Source organism: Chelmon rostratus, chromosome 1 (assembly GCF_017976325.1).
Source record: "Chelmon rostratus isolate fCheRos1 chromosome 1, fCheRos1.pri, whole genome shotgun sequence".
In the NCBI taxonomy this organism is placed as follows: Eukaryota; Metazoa; Chordata; class Actinopteri; order Chaetodontiformes; family Chaetodontidae; genus Chelmon; species Chelmon rostratus.
This window is the reverse complement of record NC_055658.1, coordinates 31,970,645-31,991,895: the sequence shown is the minus strand read 5'-3', so window position 1 is coordinate 31,991,895 and position 21,251 is coordinate 31,970,645. Positions and strand designations below refer to the sequence as shown.

At 41.0% G+C, this 21,251-nt stretch overlaps 3 protein-coding genes across 3 annotated transcripts in view; all 3 read left to right on the top strand.

Moving 5' to 3' along the window:
• Positions 1-3,827: 3,827 nt before the first annotated feature.
• On the top strand, positions 3,828-8,544 carry LOC121617058 (guanylyl cyclase-activating protein 2-like). The gene is made up of 4 exons (XM_041952103.1): positions 3,828-4,022; positions 4,110-4,259; positions 5,652-5,748; positions 8,369-8,544. The coding sequence occupies exons 1-4, from the start codon at positions 3,828-3,830 to the stop codon at positions 8,488-8,490; spliced, it is 564 nt and encodes a 187-aa protein (XP_041808037.1). The 3' UTR covers positions 8,491-8,544.
• Positions 8,545-12,432: 3,888 nt separating this feature from the next.
• LOC121617299 (guanylyl cyclase-activating protein 2-like) lies at positions 12,433-14,248 on the top strand. The gene is made up of 4 exons (XM_041952473.1): positions 12,433-12,633; positions 12,767-12,916; positions 13,869-13,968; positions 14,127-14,248. Exons 1-4 carry the CDS (start codon positions 12,433-12,435, stop codon positions 14,246-14,248), a joined length of 573 nt encoding a protein of 190 aa, XP_041808407.1.
• Positions 14,249-18,564: 4,316 nt separating this feature from the next.
• LOC121614514 (golgin subfamily B member 1-like) overlaps positions 18,565-21,251 on the top strand; it is a 37,714-nt gene continuing 35,027 nt past the window's right edge. Inside the window, exons 1-2 of the mRNA XM_041948459.1 lie at positions 18,565-18,660; positions 20,782-20,841. Of these exons, the coding sequence (XP_041804393.1) occupies positions 20,797-20,841 (45 nt within the window). The 5' untranslated portion in view covers positions 18,565-18,660; positions 20,782-20,796. The remainder of the gene's footprint in view (positions 18,661-20,781; positions 20,842-21,251) is intronic.

Genomic DNA, 21,251 nt, shown 5'->3' with positions numbered 1-21,251 from the left:
GAGGAGGGAGGTTGGAAGCCGGAGGTGTGGCAGCCCCTGTGGGACAGATCTCTGCAGTATCAGGGTTATATGGAGCCCCTCTTTAAACCAGACCTGCCATAATCAAAGCCAGTAGAGAGATTTTACTGTATTCTTTTATTTTTATAGGTGCTATTTTAATGAATATATTTTATTTTATTTTTGCTATAAAATAAATGTGAAATCATAATTCAGAAAATGTACCTCACTATCTCACTATATTATAACTGTCACCTGTAGCGTAATAATTAATAATGATGCTGGTTTATATAAAAGTTATTTTCCTCAGCCCCCTGACGTTCTTGTGTGTGTTTTTTTTAATTGTAATTAAAGAAGAGGATATTTATTTATCATCAGCCAGAACAATATGATCGGTATTTGTTGGTTATTGGTATTGATATTTTAGCTTTTCACAGATATGTTCAAATACCCTGACCCTAAACTTAATCCAATTCTACTTCTCACCTAAAATCTTATCTGGACCCGCTGGGACTTCAATTGTCTCACAGTGTAAGTTAAGTGGTAGCAAAAATATAAAATATAAAATAAATAATATATAGAGAGAATTATGAGGAAATAAACAATATAAACAATGAAACTGGCCATGTGGAGGTGTCAGTGATCAATCACATGTTAAAAACTGTGTATTATTGGATTATAAATGTCCAAAATGTGACAGTGACAGAGTCGACCATTAATTAATTAGACACCACATTAATCACTGGTTCTGGTGCTTGGCAACAACAATATTGGCAGATTTTCAGACCCGCTTAGAGAACATCTCATTGGCTAAAAATCAAGTGATTAACAAGTCATTTTTACCTCTTTTAGCTTTTCACAGATATATTCAAATATGTCACTGAATACATAACATGAGTAACATATGTTTGAGGTTATTTAGAAGATTTGTACATCACAGAGTTGTAGCACTGAGGACATCAGGACGGGAGTTTACTGGAGGTTTATCTGACTCAGCCAGAATGTTGAGCCTGTTTGAGGTTCACTGTTCAAAAAAATAAAGGGAACACAATGTAACTCCAAGTCAATCACACTTCTGTGGAATCAAACAGTCCACTTAGGAAGCAACACTGATGGACAATCAGTTTCACATGCTGTTGCACAAAAGGAAAAGACAACAGATGGAAATTATAGGCAATTAGCAAGACACCCCCAATAAAGAGTTGTTCTGCAGATGGTGACCACAGACCACTTCTCGGTTCCTGTGCTTTCTGGCTGATGTTTTGGTCACTTTTGAATGCTGGTGGTGCTTTCGCGCTAGTGGTAGCATGAGACGGAGTCTACAACCCACACAAGTGGCTCAGGTAGTGCAGCTCATCCAGGACGGCACATCAATGCGAGCTGTGGCAAGAAGGTTTGCTGTGTCTGTCAGCATAGTACCCAGAGCATGGAGGCGCTACCAGGAGACAGGCCAGTACATCAGGAGACGTGGAGGAGGCCGTAGGAGGGCAACAACCCAGCAGCAGGACCGCTACCTCTGCCTTTGTGCAAGGAGGAAGAGGAGGAGCACTGCCAGAGCCCTGCAAAATGACCTCCAGCAGGCCACAAATGTACACGTGTCTGCTCAGACGGGCAGAAACAGACTCCATGAGGGTGGTATGAGGGCCTGACGTCAACAGGTGGGGGTGGTGCTAACAGCCCAACACCGTGCAGGACGTTTGGCATTTCCCAGAGAACACCAAGATTGGCAAATTTGCCACTGGCGCCCTGTGCTCTTCACAGAGGAAAGCAGGTTCACACTGAGCACATGTGACAGACGTGAAGAGTCTGGAGACTCCGTGGAGAACGTTCTGCTGCCTGCAACATCCAGTTTCAATGAAAATCAGGTTGCCATGATTGTAGGAATGATTGACAACATACAGTCTATTTGAATTTGTTTCCTTAGAGAATTAAATAAAAAACTTTTAGAAAACAAGACCTGGTAGAGTCCAAATATAAAATAACAGAAGTCATTGATCTGTGCTGGGTCCAGGCTGGATGGTCAGCTTCTCCAGGACCATCAAATACCTCAGGTCCACCGGGTGTCACTTGTTTTTTGCTAATTTGATTAATTGTAGATTTGTTGGGGTACTCACACCTCTAAAGCTCAGGGCCAAAAACTAGTTTCCAGACCTTCATTGTTTCAGTTATATTTTTTACATGGTGGATATTCCACTATAAATCTGTGAAGGTCTGGAAAAAAGGGACCAAACAGCCAGTTATTGTCCCGAACAGATCTGGACTGGAGGGTTGAGCTTTTCCCAAACTGTCAGAAGAGCCTGCAGCAGAAAATGTAGTTTTACACCAACTTCTATCTGTAGATTTGGAAACCAATCGGAGAATCTGTTTCAGAGCAGAAACCGTCATTATCAGTTGGTGCTCAAAGCTTGCTTTAACAGCATAGAATCTGTTACAGGGCTAAACTGGTAAACCCAGGTGCAGACACAGAGACAGGTGTGAGATTAGAAGAATTTAGTCACAGGGCAAATGGGATGAGCAGTATGAGCGGGGGCTGAGCCGAACAGAGACCAGAGAGGATCCAGCAGAAGCTGATCAGAGGTCTGAGGTCTGGGATCGAGACGGGAGCCAAGCAGAGCAGATGGTTCTGAGGGGAGGGGAGAACAAGAGGAAATAAAATAAAACTGATAAATAAGTGCAGGAGTGTCTGGAACTTCATGACTGACTGAGGCAGAGCTGAGTCTTTGCAGAAGTCTTGATTCCAGGTTAGGATGCAGCCGGAGAGGCTCTGCTCCAGCACACCTGTCTCCACTCAGGTAATCAGAGACAAAGAGGCTCAGAGGGAGACCTGTGGTGTCAGAATGGGGATATTTCACACCTGTCCGACAGGTGTCAATGACAAAGACAGACACAAATGCAAATCTGAGTAAATCAGAGGAATATCTGATGTTTATCACATTAATTGTCTGTGTTAATGACCTAATTGTAAAATTAAATTCAGATCAATGGCAGGCAGTCCAAACAGAGCTGATGACGTAAAAAAAATATAAACTGTGAGGTCAAATCTCAAGTCTTTAAAATGGAGTTTAAGAAGTTCTGAAAAGAAATATGTCGCTTTATATTTTCCTGTTAATCTCCAACAAGTGTTTAGAAAGGCCACAGGTGTTTGGGATGTTTGTTCCCTTCATTACCAGTCAGGAAAAATGACACTCCATTGACATAATGCATTTCCTAGACCCTTACCTCAAGTGAATGGCTAACCATGACCTTAGCCTTAACTGAACCCTAAACCTGACCCTGACCCTAGACTTAATCCAATTCTACTTCTCACCTAAAATCTTATCTGGACCCGCTGGGACTTCAATTTTCTCACAGTGTAAGTTAAGTGGTAGCAAAAATATAAAATAAAAAATATATACAGAGAATTATGAGGAAATAAACAATATGAACAATGAAACTGGGAATGTGGAGGTGTCAGTGATCATTCACATGTTAAAAACTGTATTATTGGATTATAAATGTCCAAAATGTGACAGTGACAGAGTCGACCAGTCATTAATTAGACACCACATTAATCACTGGTTCTGGTGCTTGGCAACAACAATATTGGCAGATTTTCAGACCCGCTTAGAGAACATCTCATTGGCTAAAAATCAAGTGATTAACGAGTTAATCAGATTGACCTCTTAGCGGCCTGCAGCCTGCTCTGAGGGGCTGGACTGGAAACCGCAAAGCTCTTCACTGCGACTGAGCGTGTGAGCAGATGCCTTCGTGTCCTGACGACTGTCAGAAGCCAGACTTTCACTCAAGCGAACAGTCATCGGGACTCGCTTTATTGCAGTAATCAAAGGGCCATGGGACAAGAGGGGAGCCACAACGAGGAGATGGATCCGGCACAGATCCAGGAGCTGTGCATCATGTTCATGAAGGAGTGCCCGAGCGGTGCCCTGCACCTGCACGAGTTCAAGAGGATCTTCGGGGTACAGAGCAGCTCTGCAGAGGAGTCCCTCTACATCGAGACAATATTCCACTCCTTCGACACAAATCGGGTAAAAAACACACCAATTTCTCATTATGGAACCAGATTTTAAGTTCTATTGTCAATGCAACTCATTATTCGCATTATTTGCTTGTAGGATAACACACTGGATTTCCTGGAGTATGTAGCGGCGCTTAACTTGATTTTACGGGGGAATCTTGAAGACAGACTCAAGTGGTCCTTCAAGATGTACGACAAGGACGGTAACGGCAAGCTGGACAGACAGGAAGTGAAACGGCTCATTAGGGTGAGAGATCAGCTGTTTATGAAAACTTTTCTGTGGATTGTTTTTGTAATTCATACAGTGTGCTAGGAGTAAACATCGTGGTTGGGATATATTGAGCTGAATTGTAAAATCTAGCAGGTTTCATAACACAGATCCTGTAAAGACAGATAAGATTACTGGCCCGGTGACAAGGCTCAGGGCTGGGGGGGTCATGTACTGTAGGTTGACAGGGTATTAGATGAGGAGTGGATGGTCTCTGTGGAGGCTATTCTTGAAGTGAACATCTTTGGTGTACTTAACCGTAAGCCTCTAAATTCAGAGACGTAAAATTAGCCCACTGTACACACGGCCTGGTTTGCCCTACAGATAACATATCTCCAACAATAATCTCAAAACAAAATGTCTTATTCTCTAAAATATAACACATTTTGTTGCTCCATAGCAGAGCCTTACCTACATAAGGTAGCAAACTCTTTAGCAATGATTTTGTATGCAGATGATACAACACTGTATTTACCAGCAGTTTGGGGAATTGTCCAGTGTCTTAGAGGAGGAATCGGTCCGTTGTCATGGAGAAATATTTCTTAATCTATCAAAAACAACAAGTATTCTGACCAGATTTTAGGTTTAAATTTAAACCACAGTTAAACTCCTCAGCACAAGTTTAACTTTACGTCAAGGAGACCAAACTCTGTGATGTCTGCCACTTAAAAGATAAACCACAACAATGGATTTCTCACATCGTTCAAACGTCACTCATTTGGATGACTGTCCAAAGACCAGAACAGAGCTGCAGAACTCACTGTGAACTGACACAGAAGAGCTAACATCAGAATTACTTATAGGAAATACAGTTTTAATGGGTATAACTTTGGCCAAATTCAAGGCACTGTTCTGTTCTGTACAGAAGAATTAAAATATGAATGAGTTTCCATCAGACGACACACATTTAACATGTTTTTAGAGTTGAAAGAAAGACAGAATGGATTAGCAGCACCTCTCTAAACAGGAATCTCTGACCACAGGATCGTTAATGAGGAACTTTGGAACTTTGTCCATTTTCATTTTATTTATTTTATTTATTTTATTTATTTTATTTATTTCTGAGTTTATCAAATGTTTCACTCAGTACTTCGATATAATCTGTGTACTTTTTGTCATTGCTGTTGATTCATTTGGTTTTCATTTTCATTCATTTGCTTGTTGTTCCTTTTTGCTTTGGATTTTTTATTACATAATCGTCCCTCATGATGATGTCACGAAGTGTTTCCTCCATTTTTATTCTGACAACTGTCGACTCTCAGACCAGATTTGTGCCGCAGGCATCAATGGCATGTACACACTGCATGTTGTGCAGAGGTGAAGGGTATAATGAACACTTCATCACAGACTCTCTTCATGTATCTCACACAGATTATTCACAAAATCAAGCTCCAGACGAGCGACGTCAGCATGACGCCGTCCCAGATCTGCGACAGAATCTTTGAGCTGGTCGACCAGAATAACGACGGTAAGTGAGTCGGAACGCAGCGTCCCTCAGTGAACGGGGCCAACGTGTGATGTTCAGTGTCAGTTCATATTTTCCTAAAGTCTAATTCAATCGTCACATGAGCCATTAATCACTGTCATTGATCCTCCTGGCCAAGTATCCGAACACGACTCCGGAGCGACAGGTGTGAGAATCCACAGTCACGGTTAGTCAAACCCAAAGTGGACCTCCCACAGATTTTTTAATGTCCACTGCAGCTCAGCAAGGACACACAGTCTAATTCAACATACAGATTCGATTTGTGTAACTCAAACTGCTGAAGCCTCATTTTGAAGCTTCAGCCGGATTTCAGAATGAACGGAACAAGGTCGAGTTTGTCCGCCGCCTCGTACACTGTGGGCACATTAAGAAGGGATCAAGGAACGATTCCAGTGATCAATGTCTCTTTAATGTACATGTGTAACCGGTGGATTATCGTCGTGTGCGTTGTGTTATGCAGAGAACCAGACCTGGATGCATTTGGAGGTGCTCGCCATTTATTTCTGACAATAAAAGTGAAATAAAAAGATCCTCCGGTCAATCATCAATATACGTGAGCCCCTACACAAATCAAAGAACACAGGAATGTGTTAGCATGCTACAGCAAAGTTTTAGCTAGCGAGTAAGCGAGAATAATGTGCTGCATACCTCTCCCACGAAGTACAGAAACAAAAGGGGAGAGGTGAAGGCGGGAGGCATATTTTATAGAGGGGGACCCACAAAAACAAACGTAGGGGTACACAGACTCAAAGTCTCAGACGTTCCACATTGACTCTGGAGGCCTAACATGTCAGGTAAGGTTAAAACTAGTGACAGAATTTGTGTAATTATAACTAAAATTATATGGTGTATGACTCTGTTACACTGCTGTATAATTGACCCTGTTACACATGTGACATGTGAGGAGCCTTTTAAGATGGAGAGAGAATCTGACCCGGTCTTTCAACTCAACCACAACAAAAGGATCTAGTTTATGTTAAACACACATTTTCATTCAGTCATTATTTATCACTTCAGTGGACAAGATTACACCCAAAACTTCAACCAGAACCTGTGGAGCATTGATGGCAAACTCTGGCCCCCGGGCCAAATATGGCCCGCGAGATAATTTCAAATTTCTATCTGAGCTGGCCCGCTGGTAGCGCCTGCATCGCTAACGCTACAGATCCCAGAATGCTGACCTGTACACTGCAGTGAGGGCTTTTAAAACCACGTTGTGTCTGTGGGAGACTCAGATGCTGCGAGGAAACCAGACACACCACAAAAGCCATAGAAAAGATTTCTCAAATGCAGAGTTTGCTGAAAAACTGAGCAGACTCAGCGCAGAGTTTACCAACTTTGAAGTTCAGAAATGTAGATTTGAAGTGCTCAGTAATCCGTTTGCAGAGAAAGCGCACCAACCAACCTCCAAATGGAGCAAACTGAGCTTTAATGAATGTTTTCTTCATGCACTTTTCCTCACTACTACAGGCCACAGACGTGAATTGTTGGATTTTCATTAAGGGAAATTATCACCATTGTTATTATTATTTTTGTTGTTGTTGGCCTTTGAAAAAATGATTCCACTGAAAATGAACTGAAAAGGCTTCAGATGGAGAAAGAGCCACAGTATTATTTTTATTTAGGAAATGAATGCCACTGATGTGTCCTTTATGTGAAATTTGATTTCTCTGGTTTTTATAGTGTTAATCTTTGCTTGTTCCAGATTCAGTGTTGAAGTAATAAAAGTTTGCTCCCATATGAAAAGGTTCATCATATATCTAGAAAGAAGGGAAAACATGCTTTTTTTCAATACATGTGAAATCTGGGCTGCGACTTTGTCCCAGTTTTTAATTTTGGCCCACTGAGCAGTTGAGTTTGACCTCTGCTGTAGAGCATGATGAACAGCCGATGATCTGCCTGCATTCGTCTCTAAATAGATAACATAAATGGTCCATAACATCAGCGAATACTGTCCAGCATTAACCTTTTAAAGCACATTTACAGACACCAGAACACACACATACACAACCAATGACAGGATGTCATCGAACGTTAACATCACTCATGATGTCATCACATCTGCCGTTTTCTTAAACCGGATAACAGCTGAGTAACTTTTGAAGTGTGTTCTGTGATCATCATCATCACCTGATCTTCACACAAACAATCTACATCCTTCTGTTTCATAACTGTTCACTTGACATTCTGTTGTTGTGGTCCCTTGAATTGTCCCTTATTTGTGACGTGTGTTCTGTGTCTCTGTGGTGTATTTAATGGATTTATAGTCCCTGTGTGTAGCTCTTCACCTCTGCACAGGAAGAGAAGCACCACATTTGAAGTATCCTACAAACCAACATGTACTGTGCTTGAAAATAAAGAATAAATCTGCACTGATTAGAAACAAAGCGCTGGTCATAAATAGTTCACAAGTTAACACTTCAGGAAGTCACGTGGCCTCAGGTAAGACACATACACGGACATGGTGGCCACATTAATATGGTGATTCATGTGGATAGATGTGCTGCACGAGTTCTGATCAACATGATTTCACTGCCGTTCTTCTTTGAATGTTTGTTAAATGCAGTATTGACCGTGTGGATTGTGTTTTTGTGGCCCGCAGGTCAGATTACCTTGTCGGAGTTCATGGAGGGAGCTCAGAAGGATGAATGGGTCATGAACCTGCTGAAGCTGGACGTCAACGCCACCGGTTGGGTCATCCAGAACTGCGGGAGGTTCCCGTGATCTCCCCGTGTGTGGGTTCACCGCCCGCGGGCTTTCGTTTGAGGCTGACACAGAGGTGCCGTCTGCACACCTCTCAGGTGTTCGCTCGTTAGCTGGAGCTCGAGCTCAGTGCACGTTTTCACGGCTGCAGTTCTGCTGTGATTCTGCCGGCTGGTCCAAAGGTCCCTGCTGGACGCCTGTGGTCCGTTTAGCATCAAGCTAATGTCTCTATCTGTGGAAAGACACAGAGTATCACAGAGAACATTTGATGTTAAATGCAGTACAGCCAATTACTAACCCTAGCCCCCTCACATTCACTATTATTGTGTTTTTAGTGTAGGACTGATGCCCAGAGTGGATTTTGTGAAAAAAAAAATTATCAATTAATAATAAATAGATAAATATATAAATGACAGTCAACTTTACATTATCAACAAAAATCAGAACACTCTTTTTATGTGATATAATTGGTTATTATAATTAGGCTTTTTATTATTTAGATGATTTTAGTTTACACAAACTTTGCTTTCGACCATAGACACATATATTTGTCGTGTACATATACTTGTCTCTGCAGAGTTGTGGTAAAGGTAACACCATCATATTGTGCATCTTGTGAATATCTCTGTTCACACAGTAAAAGTCTTAGCATTAGTTGATGTGGGCAACAGAACAGGCTAAAACACAAATGGACATTTCTGTTGATAAATGTTCGTTTATGTGAAGAGTTTTAGGTTCATTTATTTATTTATTGTGAGGATATGTTGCCAAATTATCAGCTGATAAATAAGGCTGTTAAACCCAGAAATATCAACTGAAAACATGCACACTCTCCAGATATTTAGACTAATGTTTAAAGTATTTAATTAACTCAAATGTTTCTGCAGTGTTGTGTTTTCCTTTTGATCATGTACAGAATCCTAAAACAATATGGAGGAAAATTGATTTGAATCATTGAATTTTTCTTTGTTGTGTCTGTTTCAGATGTGCATTTATTTTGTTATTAAAACAGATTTTTCTACACACTTCATGCAGTATTTTCTTGAACTGCTTTTCGATCCAGTGTTTTTTAATGATTGTGCCACTTGGCGTCACACAAGTCAGAAATGTTCAGATCCTATAAACCCTACACCCGCGGCTTTAAACGTAATCCTCAGAGGCTTAGTGTACACACTTAAGACTTGGCTTCCAATCAGTTTGTCTGCTGGAGTTCAGGCGATTGATCCAAAGTGTCTGAGCAGATATGACGACATAGAACTCATCACATAAAGTGATCAAAGTGCTAAATGAAAAAACAATCTGGTAAATACAAAATCTGTGCAGCTGCAGCAGAGTCCAGACATCCAAAGGGTCCGCTGACCTCCCAGAGAAGATGTGAAGTAAGATGAGCGTCACTGAACCAGAGCTACTCTTCATACCTGTGACACCAGGGGCTGCAAACAAGAAGTCCTCATTTCAAAATGTCACTAGAGTTGACCACGTCAGTATATCTGATGATATCAGGCAGGTATAGTCGGGATACCTGCCTACCTGAAGTGTGAATACACCTGGACAGACAGAGCACACAGAGGCAGTGGTGGAAGAAGTGTTCAGACCTTTTGCCTCAATAAAAATAGCAACACCACACTGTAAAATACTCGCAAGAAAACGTCCTGCAGGTACTGACGTATTGGTAGGAAAATGTAGTTAAAGTATCAAAGTAAAAGTACTCGTGCACAAAATGAGACTTGACAGTGTTGTGGATGTTTCTATGTGTCGTGGTGGTTCTGATTTCAACTTCTATTATGTAGTTTATATTAAATATCATTAAAGATCATCACATACAGCTGTCAGATAATGTAGAGGAGTAAAAAAGCACAGTATGTCGCTCTGAAATGTTGTGAAGTGAAAGTATGAAATTAAGAAAGTATTTTGAAATTGTACAGTATTTAAGTAAATAAACTGCTTTCCATCACTGCAGGTACAGGACATCACCTGAGGTCCCAATGTGCCTTTTTATCTGTATCTGACCAGACGTTCAGTGAGCTGAAACAAATACGGAGCAAAGTGAAATGAGACGCACTGTTACTGTGCAAAAATAAAAAACAAGAATAAAAAGCTGAACTACGGAAGCCGAGAACGGCCAGGTCCGTATAATTTTTTTTTTTACCGTTTTCTCATGATAACAAATTAATTATTTCGTTATCTCGAGATAACAAAGACCGTTTTCCCGTGATAACGACTTAAATTATTTGGTTCTCAGCATAGACTGGTTCTCGATTTCGGGGTTTCTACACAGACAAATCCCTAACAAAGGCTAGCGCTAATTTAGCACGATGTAGCTTGATAAAGTGTTTATTAGCAGTGATGTGATGAGTGTGTTTACATTATGGTTAGTGCGGCACAATGCATTACAGTGATCAACTTAAAATGTGTCTATAATCAGAGGAAGTATGCCCCTTTGGATTTAAAGTTCAGGGTTTCCCCCAGTGCTTTATAGGCCTGGCGGGCCGCTAGGCTTTTCTTGCCCCCCCGCCAGTCTAAGCATCGATTGTTTATGATGAACGAGACATTGTGAACAACAACTTGTGTTTAAAATCACAGTAACTAGCAAAGCAAACCTCGCTGTCAGCAGACCTAACGAGCGCTGTTCCCTCTGCTCTATGCTGTGTTCACTCACGTCGACCAAGTTTTGTTTTGTGACAGCTGTTTATTAGACAATTTTAATAGTATTTTGAGTATGCTTGTGCAAACATCTTACCAAATTGCGATTCCTGGTGGACTGACTGCAGCAGCTTCCTCACTAAACTGAGAGCTAACTGCAGCTGCCGTTGCTAACATAAAGTTAGCAGCGTCGGCGCTAATGTTAGCTCTGTGAGCACTCCTCTCTCCTGACTCAACTCTGAGTTGTCCGGAGCCGAACTCAGCAAGAAATCCACCTCGGCTCTGTGCTCCCTTGTCATCAAATTAACCGCCGTCCTGTTGGAGGCTCTGTGTGAAGGCTACACGGAAGCCGAGAACCAAATAATTTAATTCGTTATCACGGGAAAACGGTCTTTGTTATCTTGAGATAACGAAATAATATTTCGTTATCACGAGAAAACGGTAAAAAAAAAATTATACGGACCTGGCCGTTCTCGGCTTCCGTACTGAACGACATTAAAGATTCTAGTCAAATCAATTTTGATGTGTTCATTTTCATGAACCTCTGACCACATGTCTGAACTTCTGATCCACAAAGTATTCATGAGAAACGCTTTATGTTTTATAAAACAAACACATGTTTGGCTGTTTGTTTTATAAGAAAGACCCTGTGCATTGTTACAACAAAACCTCATATCTACCTGATGAATTAGTCAGAACTTACTGTATGAAAGGTCACGACATAACAACCACAACCACATTTCATTAAAACTGGAGTAAAAATTGAATCTCTTTTCTCAGATGTTTTATTATTATCTGTAACCCAAACCTTTCAGTCATGCTAATTCATATTTACTGCATGTGGTCAAAACAACAGCAGATTTAGTGTTTAGGCTCATGGTGGGTTACCTGAGCTCAGTGGATCAACAGTTTTACTGAGACCACACTCAGGCTTTGACGTCATGCGTCTTTTAATCTCGCTGAGAGCTCGGCCGTGGCCTTTGGTCCACAGGGGACAACGTCCACTCTGCTGTCTTTGCTGCAAACGAGCAAATTCATTCATTCTCAGCTGTGAGTGAATCAACACTTTCCTCAGAGCAACGTGGGCCGGCTCTGTCAGGTTTGAAGAAACACAAATATTGAAGCCAAAAGCGAATTCTCCAGAGGGATTTGGAGAAGATCACTGAAAAGTCAATTGGATTTGTTCAGCAGGTTGCCTTGAAATAGCCCACATGGAGTAGACCGCTGGGAGCAAAGCCATGAACGTGTTGGGCAACCTTCGTGAAGGTTTTTCATCATTTTAGCAATTAAATTGTATTGTGTTAAACTGTATTTAAAATAATGGGTCAAGGACAGAGCGGAGAAGAAAAGGAAGTGACTCTTCAGAACATCCAGGAACTCTACCGTAAGTTTGCGAGCGAATGCCCGAGTGGAAATCTGCACTTACACGAATTCAAGAAGATCTTTGGAATCAACAGCAGCTCCACAGAAGAAGAAGCTGCGTACATGGAAAACCTGTTTCGATCCTTTGACACGAACAAGGTAATGACGACAGAACAGATACGAATCTGTTAAAATCAGCATTATTTTAGTGAATGTGTTGCTTCATAAAGGAACGTTTTGAGTATTTGCATGCAGTTGCATCAGTGTGAAGGTGTGTTTGCTTCCTCCTCAGGACGGTCATATAGACTTCTTGGAGTACGTGGCCGCGGTGCATCTTGTTCTTCGGGGAAAACTCGAGGACAAACTGAGATGGTCTTTTAAAGTTTATGACAGAGATGGAAATGGCTGTCTGGACCGACAGGAGGTGAAACACATTGTCAAAGTAAGTATTCTGTTAAATGATCTGGAATTAAAAATCGTATTTTCAGCAGTTAGTGAGAATATTTGGACACTGATGTTGAAAATACTTTCGGCTTTAATAAGCTAAACCCTCACAGTTAACAGTGAGCTTCAACTGTTGATGGATTCTTTGCTTTGAAATCATTTTGCAAAAAGAATGAATAAAACTCGTCTATAGCTTTCTGATATTATCAAACAGTAATATTAGTGCAGATTGATGGGATGGAAATGAGTGAAGCTTTAAGCAAAACAAGAGAAGAACTGTGAGTTTTTCCTCAACAGCTGTCATAAAATAAACTCAGTTAGAGAAATGACCAAAGCTACAACTTTAACATTGTGTTAGCATTAGCTGCAAACAACTTTCAATGGTTCTTAAATCTTTAAAGAGCCTGAAAAAACTTGAAACTTAAATATTTCTGACTAAATAAACACCAATCAGAGTTAAGTCAGATAAAAACATCAACTGGTGATAATTATTTTAGTATTATTTTAGAGTTTGAAAGTTGAAGACTGCTTCATCAGGAGTGTGTGGGCGTGGTTCGATCAGATTTGATTGACAGTGACCTGACAGCTCCAGCGAACGTCCCAGCAGCTGATGCTGCAGCATCAGAGTTTGATTGAAATATTGATGGATCCTGATTGGTGCATGGAAACATGTGACATCTCATTTTCCAACCAGCACGAGTGAAAAGAGGCAAAAACACAGAAACACACAACTACAGAAAACTCTCATGTGAGAAAAATCAAAACTGTTCAAATAAAATGTCGAGTCATATTTCTCCCATTCAGAAGCTGATTGAGAAAACGCTTGTTTTCTGCCTTCAGAGAGGAGACGCTGAATCAGCAGCAGAAACGCTGAAAGAACCGTCACTATGAGACGTGTTCTGTCAGATACTTAAACTGTAAGCAGACTTTTCTTTTCTGTTTCTGCTCAGATCATCTACAGGATAAAGAAGCACAACGACCCGAGCATCACAGTGAATATTGAAGACATTTGTGACAGAATATTTGAACTGGTGGACAAGAATAAAGACAGTAAGTTGTAAGCCGGTGATAACACGGCATGCACACATTAATATGGATCCTCCAGCTCTTTTTTTGTGCTCTTTTTCTTGTTTTTTTGAGCTGTTATACACACATTTCATGCATTCACTTTGCAGCGTGACTGTGTGACATTCTGTCGTTTTGTGCAGGTCAGATTTCTCTGGAGGAATTTATCGACGGAGCTGAAAAGGACCCGTGGGTGATGGAGCAGCTCAAGCTGGACATTGGGCCCTGTGATTGGTTCATGGGACAGCAGGAGAAGAAGCCCTGATGTCATGATGTACGGCGCGTGTTTTCATGATTTATGTTTGTATGCTGAGTGACAGCAATGATCTGCCTTTGGTGATCCGTCCTGTTTACACACGGAAGCGTCAGAGGAAGTTTCACACCAGGTTTGAGTTTCTTGGAGGATCAAAGGAAATAATCAATCAATCAATCGTGATTTCTGACCTGGGAGATTCAGGATAAACTCAGTGTTCATACCTTCAGTTAATGCTTGGAGATCCTCTATCAAATCTTCAATTTCACCACAGTCTCTTTTTTTGGAAGACTGAACCGAGTCTGACTCTTTACTTTTAAATGTTTTTTACATCTGGGAGCAGCTGCATGGACATCGAAACCTCTGACCCACCAAACTACATGAAGCTCAGCGTTTCCTCTTTGGTGTATCTGCAGATCATCATATTCAAAGTGGATGCAGGAGATTCACTCTGAAGCAACATGTTGTTAATGCTGAGTTTCTGTTCTGTGGTTCTGAATTTGTTTCTGTTCATAAGAAAGCAATGATAAATGGCTTTTTGATTAAACTCCCTGCAGTTCTGCCATCTTATTAAAGGAACACTTTTTAGGAAATATGCTTTCATTTTTTATGCTTCCTTTGCTTCTTGCCGACAGTTAGACAAGAAGATAAATACCACTTTCATATTTGTACACTAAATATACAGCCAGGAGAGGATTATCTTAACTTAGCACAAAGACTGGAAGCAGAGGGAAACAGTTAGCCTCGTTCTGTCCAAAATTCAAGTGGATGGATTATTTCACCTTCAAACAGACCAGGCTAGCTGTTTCCATCTAATTCTAGTTTTTATGCTAAGCTAAGATAACCATCTCTTGGCTGTAGCTTTATATTTCATGGACGGGTATGAGATTGTGTTGATCTTCTCATGACTCTGTGCAAGAAAGCAAACCAGTGTTTTTACCAAAATGAGGAACTCGTTCTTTAAATGTCAACAGACGAGATCTCACAGTGTCACATACTGACTCAGAGACGATCCAAGATTTTAGGCTGTTTCACAATGTTTACACAGTTTCATGTATGCTTTGCAGGTAAATGTGTCACGTTTATGTCTCCAAACTTGAGTTGCATTTGTTCAGTTTCTGAATAATAAACAGCAAATCTCAACATCTGATACTGATACTCTAACATGTTGCCTCGATGTCAGTACAAGAGACTGCTTTAAAACCCAGAATACACGTTTGTGAGTTTTTTATTGATGAGGAACATAACTGCAGCGATCAGGAACACAAACGCAGGAGAGGATGACAACAGGAGCATGTGCTTTAGATCGCTGTGAATATGGAAAGAAAGGAATCAATCAATTCTACAAGCTGTTTTGTTGCCAGCAAGCTAATATGGCTCTTTAACTCTTCCATTTAACACAAGAATACAGTTGAGCCATGCTGTGAACACAGCTCTGCAGTCACCTTATGGAGACCTCATGGGAGCTTTTACCATATGGATTTAGCTTGGCTTACTATACTTAGCATTTAAGGCTCTTTACCTAACAGTGTGGTACCCTTTAGCTTCACAGAGACACCAAAGAAAACCAGACAGACCCAGATAAGATAGAGGCGAGAGATAAACTGTGACACATCTCTGAATTCCCTGAGTAAGATTGTCTTTAAACATTGCATCTTTGACCTTTGATGCACCTTTACTGACTGCAACAATAACCCAGAAACATACAATCCACTCACTCTGACTCTTTAATGAGCAGTCTGCAGCCACATTTTCCAGCTAATATCAGGAGTGGGTCCATGGACCAGACCTGTTTTCATTCACCTGCGCCCTCTGGCTCATTTGTTCAGCTGCTTTCAGGATGTATCGTGTCACTGTCATGCTGATGATACACAGATCTGTTTCTCTGCTAATAACCTGAATCAGCTGTCCTCCCTCCATGACTTCTTGACGAACCCAGACAAAACAGAAACTCTTCTAATCGGTCCCGATACCTTTTCCTCTGCGGTTGACCAGTTTGTTGGTGCATTTCACTCTAACATCAAATCTTCTGTGAAGAATCTTTGACTTTTGACCAACATGTTACTGAGCTTGTTCAGTCCTGTTTTCTTCACATAACAAATGTCACAAACATCAGATGTGTGTTGTTGAACTATTAATTCACTCTTTCATTTTTTTTCTTCCATCACTATTGTCTTGACGGTGAGTTCAGGCTGTTAACCAGAACCAGATGATGGTCCCACATGACCCCCCTTCTTACTTCCCTCCATCGGCTTCCTGTAAAATTCAGTATAAACTACAGGATCCTGTTGTTTACTTATGAGTCTCTGCATGACCTCGCCTCCAGTTGCATTTCTGATCTCCTGGTCACGTACCGCACTTCTCGACCTCTCCAAACCTCTAATCTCATTCATCCACTCCTCCAACTGCAAAATAAAAGGGGATGGTGCCTTTGCTGTTTCAGCTCTAACCCTCTGGAATCATCTTCCTCTTCTGATTCAGATCTGCTGAATCTTTAGACTCTTTCAAGCGGCTTCAGAAAACTCATCTTTATCGGAATAGCTTTTCATAGATCTCCACTCTCGGCTCTGTCTTTTGTTGTTTTGTTGTCTGCTCTGTCACTGTGCTGTGTTTTATGTTGTTTTGTCCTTTCACTTTATTTGTTGATTCATTTTGATCATTTTGCATGTGTGAAGCATTTTGCAACTGCATTTTAAAATGTGCTGCATAAATAAAGCCACTCATATTTCAAACCAACACTTTAATATATTTTCCTGCCTTCCAGAGGATCACTGGCTTCCATCTATTTTTCTGTGGTGGGAAAAATCAATAAAATCTTATACATAATACATATCGTCTGCTTTTATTGCTGTCCAAGTCATGTGGCTTTGCAGTCATAAATCCAGACATATTTGAAACTCTGCAGTGTGTGTGAGGGTGGTGGCGGGTGGATATCATACTGTTCAGCAAAGAGCCTTAACGGCTAAGATTAGTAAGACAGGCTAAATCCATACAGTAAGAGAGTTGAGGTGATGGTGTCTAAGCTCATGTGTGAGGCACCACCAGTCAGTGCAAGCTTCTTCCAGAAATCACAACGCTTTAAATTATCCTGAAATATACAAATGGTGAAATAATCAGATATTACTGTTGGCTTCTGATTATGCAATCTTGAGAATATAGGTGCCACTAAACTGCAATGTCAACAGAAATGATAAGTGCCTCAAGGTGATCTGACCTAATGTTGACGTCCTGTGTAGGGGAGCCCTGACTACTACGTATATTTAGAAAAAATAAAATATTTCATCACATATTGCAGTTACCATATGAAATTACCATATATTATTTTGACATGGCAGGACTGGTTGGTATCTGACTGAGCAAAATATAATGAAGCTGGCATGTGTAGTGCTGATGCTGTTTGATGGTCACTTGGATGCAGCTGGATAGATACACAATGCACAGAAAGTGGGAAGAGAGCCGTATTAACAGGGTAGCAGTTAATTTTTGCCCCTGAGGCCTGTGTTGCTGCAGCCTGGCCTTGTGTAGTTCTGCAGGTGTTGTTGCACCACTGAGCAATGCTTCACTTTAGTTATAGGTTGCACTTTTGGATAATTACTGTATGTCCGTTAATAGCACATCCTAAAATCAAGCAATTTCAGTGTACACAGAGGCATTTAAGTATGATTTGTTTTGTCATGTTTCAGAATAATTATTATAACCAAAGTACAGTTAACTAATAACATGCAGCGTCATCACAGAACCAGATTTCCGTCAAGGTGGACAGACACACGATTCCAAAACGTACAGTCTGTAAATCAAAAAGAGGATAATATGTTGTTGTGTTTTTACAGCTGCCCCCCAGTGGCCACAAAATCAGTTAAAGCAGGTTTAATGCAGATGTGTAGAATTTCTGACTTTAGTGCAAACAATGCTCACATTCAAATGCTCAGCAGTTAAAAACAACCATTGTTTTTGCAATTTCACACACACTTGTAAGGAGAAAATTTTATTATAACATTATTTACATATATACATATATATATATAGTTGTCTGTCTTGCTAACACATAGTCATCCGTTCGAAGCTATTGCAAAGGCGGAATTGAAAGGCATGGTATTATCTTGGTGTTTATGTCTTCTTTGATGGAGCAACACAGGCCTCTTCTGGAGACAAAAACATATGATGAGCTAATAGAAGACTTTCACATATCTGACAGGTCTAGCCTTATCCACGACCCACATACACATTATTTTTTTATAGATGCTAAAACTCTACAAACCCAGACATGGTTTCTCCGAGACCTGGCGACATGTCAGAACTGCGCATGCGCAGATTCCTCCCAGTTGTCTGTTGACAAACGTGACCAATGCATATCTCTGTCCCGTTTGCAATTTCGTCGCCAAGTGGATTAACATGTAATTTGTGTTGACGTTGCGAGGTTTCAGGTGAGTTCTTCATGAACTTGTGAATCCGGTGATCACTACAAAGTAATATTTAACGGGTGCAAGTTGCTTTACCAAGCTTATTCATCAAGTGGATAGTCAAGGTGCAGTGCCATGCTAGCTACGTTAGCATGTAGCTACATGCCTGTCAAGCTAAAGTTAGCTAGCTGGATTAATGTTAGCTATAACGTTAACTGGTATTTGATTAGATAACTGGCCGACTTCCCGACGCCCACCTCCGAGGCCTTCTGCTGGTGCAAGCGTGAAGCCTTTGCGGCTAACTTAGAATTAGCCTTGGTACGTGTTGAGTAGCATTCGGTGATGCTAGCTAGTAACTTAGCTAATGTCAAAACCTGAGCTTCCCACGGACAACTTTTAGTAACCTTACACTCTGTCCTTTGTCGAGCTTGAAATGGGAATATTCTCCAGCTCAGTCAGCAGTTTGTATTGTGTCTTTCTACGCTTGAGGTTTCTTGAAAAGTCTGATTATCTTCAGTAATATGATGACTTCGAGAAACAGACACGTATGTCTAACTGCCTGTAGCATTGGAGTCTGTCTGCTGTAGCTTTCATGGTGCTTTCTTTAACTTTAATGTGTCCACCTCAGGGTGCTCCACAGAGCAGAGAATTCAGCCACAGTCAGGCAGCGTTTATGCACCAGATTGTGCACAGTCCATTTGTTCATTGTGCTCTTTACAAATTAGTAAATTCATTGTGTGATTGTGTAAATAAGTTGAAGCAATGAACCCTGAGACTCAGGAGAGACACCGGCTGGCCCCGGTGTCATGCAGAGTGCTGATCCTGCTGTGGAATGCCTGAGAGAACCAGTCTGACCTGATTTTCCCCTGCGTCACATGGGCTGAACAGTGGAGCAGGCTGAATGAATCCAGCTGATCCTGCACCCTGTCAGTGTGCACACCAGGCCTCAAGTCCTGGACTCTTTAGTCTTCTGGTTGTTTGGGCACCAGCTACAAATACTGAGAGCCACAGCTGTCAGTGTGCTTTAAACGAGGCTGAAATGGAGCCTGCAACCAGCTGTGAAGTGAAAATTATGATCATGTTTGATTCTCTGTTCGGCCGAAGTTACATCCCAACCATCGGCGGACTGACTCGGTCTACCTCCGGCCTGCTGGTCAGGCTGCCGGATGAACTGTATCACTCCTCAGTCCATCATCTGCTATTCTAGGATGCTTGTAAATAATTTAGGAAGTCCCAGTCTTGGCTGTAACTCTATGAGGGCTGACATGCTCATTCATTTAAAAACAGTGTCAGTCCTGCTTTCTGGAGATTCATCCACCCCCTGCATTACTTCATGTGAACCATGTTTATGGCTGCTGATTACATTCATTTTTTGATGAGTGTCATCAAATGAGTTTACTTCACTGGTATATTTTATTGTTTATTGTTTAGTATATTTTTATTGCCTTAGTATATTTTCATTCTGTTATATTTTTAATTGCATTTATTGCACGTTGGTTTATTTTATTGCAGCTATCTTAATTTTATTCTTTCTAATCTTTGTAATCTTTCTCATTATCTTGTTTCCAACACGGGGGTTGCAATGCAAATATCATTGACATGTCATGCTCAATGACAATAAAGAATCTTGAATCTTGAATCTTGATCCCCCCAAGCAACCAGATGACAGGGATGTCAAATGTTACGGAGTTTTGAGACTGTCTTGCAATGCAAAGTTTATTTATTTTAGCTTGAAACAGGATGTTGGAGTAGAAACTCGTGGAGGGACCTTTCCAAATCAATGGAAAAGGCAGAATTAAAATATCTTTCCTTCATTGTGTGTGTAATGGTAAACGTTATACCTGTTACAGTCCTTAGTGTCGCAGGTATGTAGTCATGAACCAGAAGCAAGTGTGTGTGTGTGTGTGTGTGTGTGTGTGTGTGTGTGTGTGTGTGTGTGTTAAAAGGTCTCTGGCAGCTTTATTGGTTGGAATTTCTGAGTAGGGAGAGGCATAATGAAAACAGTTATCAACTGACACACCAACAGTGACAAAGAAACTTCTAGACTTCTTATAGATTCTGACTAATCTATTTACTCGGTGTGTGTGTGTGTGTGTGTGTGTCTGTGTGTGTGTGTGTGTGTGTGTGTGTGTGTGTGTGTGTTAGGTCTAAACTGAAACCATGCTGAAGTGGTTTTCCGGTGAGGAGGGAGAGTCTGGCTCTGTGGTAAGTACAATGTGCTTATTTTTTACTTGAATGGTCACATTGACTGATGTTGTGGCACCTTTGTCACCACTAAAATGTTGTATTCATAAACTCGTATGAAGGTTTCCACACTTTTCGTCATCACTTTTCACGACAAGAGATAATCAAATAGCATTACGTGCAGTCCACCACAGTGACCCCTGATGAACATTTCAGCAGCCGTTTTTGTTAATTATTTCATGTTATCTTGTGCTGCCTCATTATGATCAGCAGTTTAATTGGCTTTGCAGTATGTTTCCTGTCCAGAGAGACTGGAATTAAGTAGACTGCTGAGCACAGGGCTTTGACTCAGACAATCAGAGCTCATACTTCCTGTGAGGGGGGACCACAGCTCAAGCTTAAATCCCCCTGCACCCCCGTCCTATTTACTC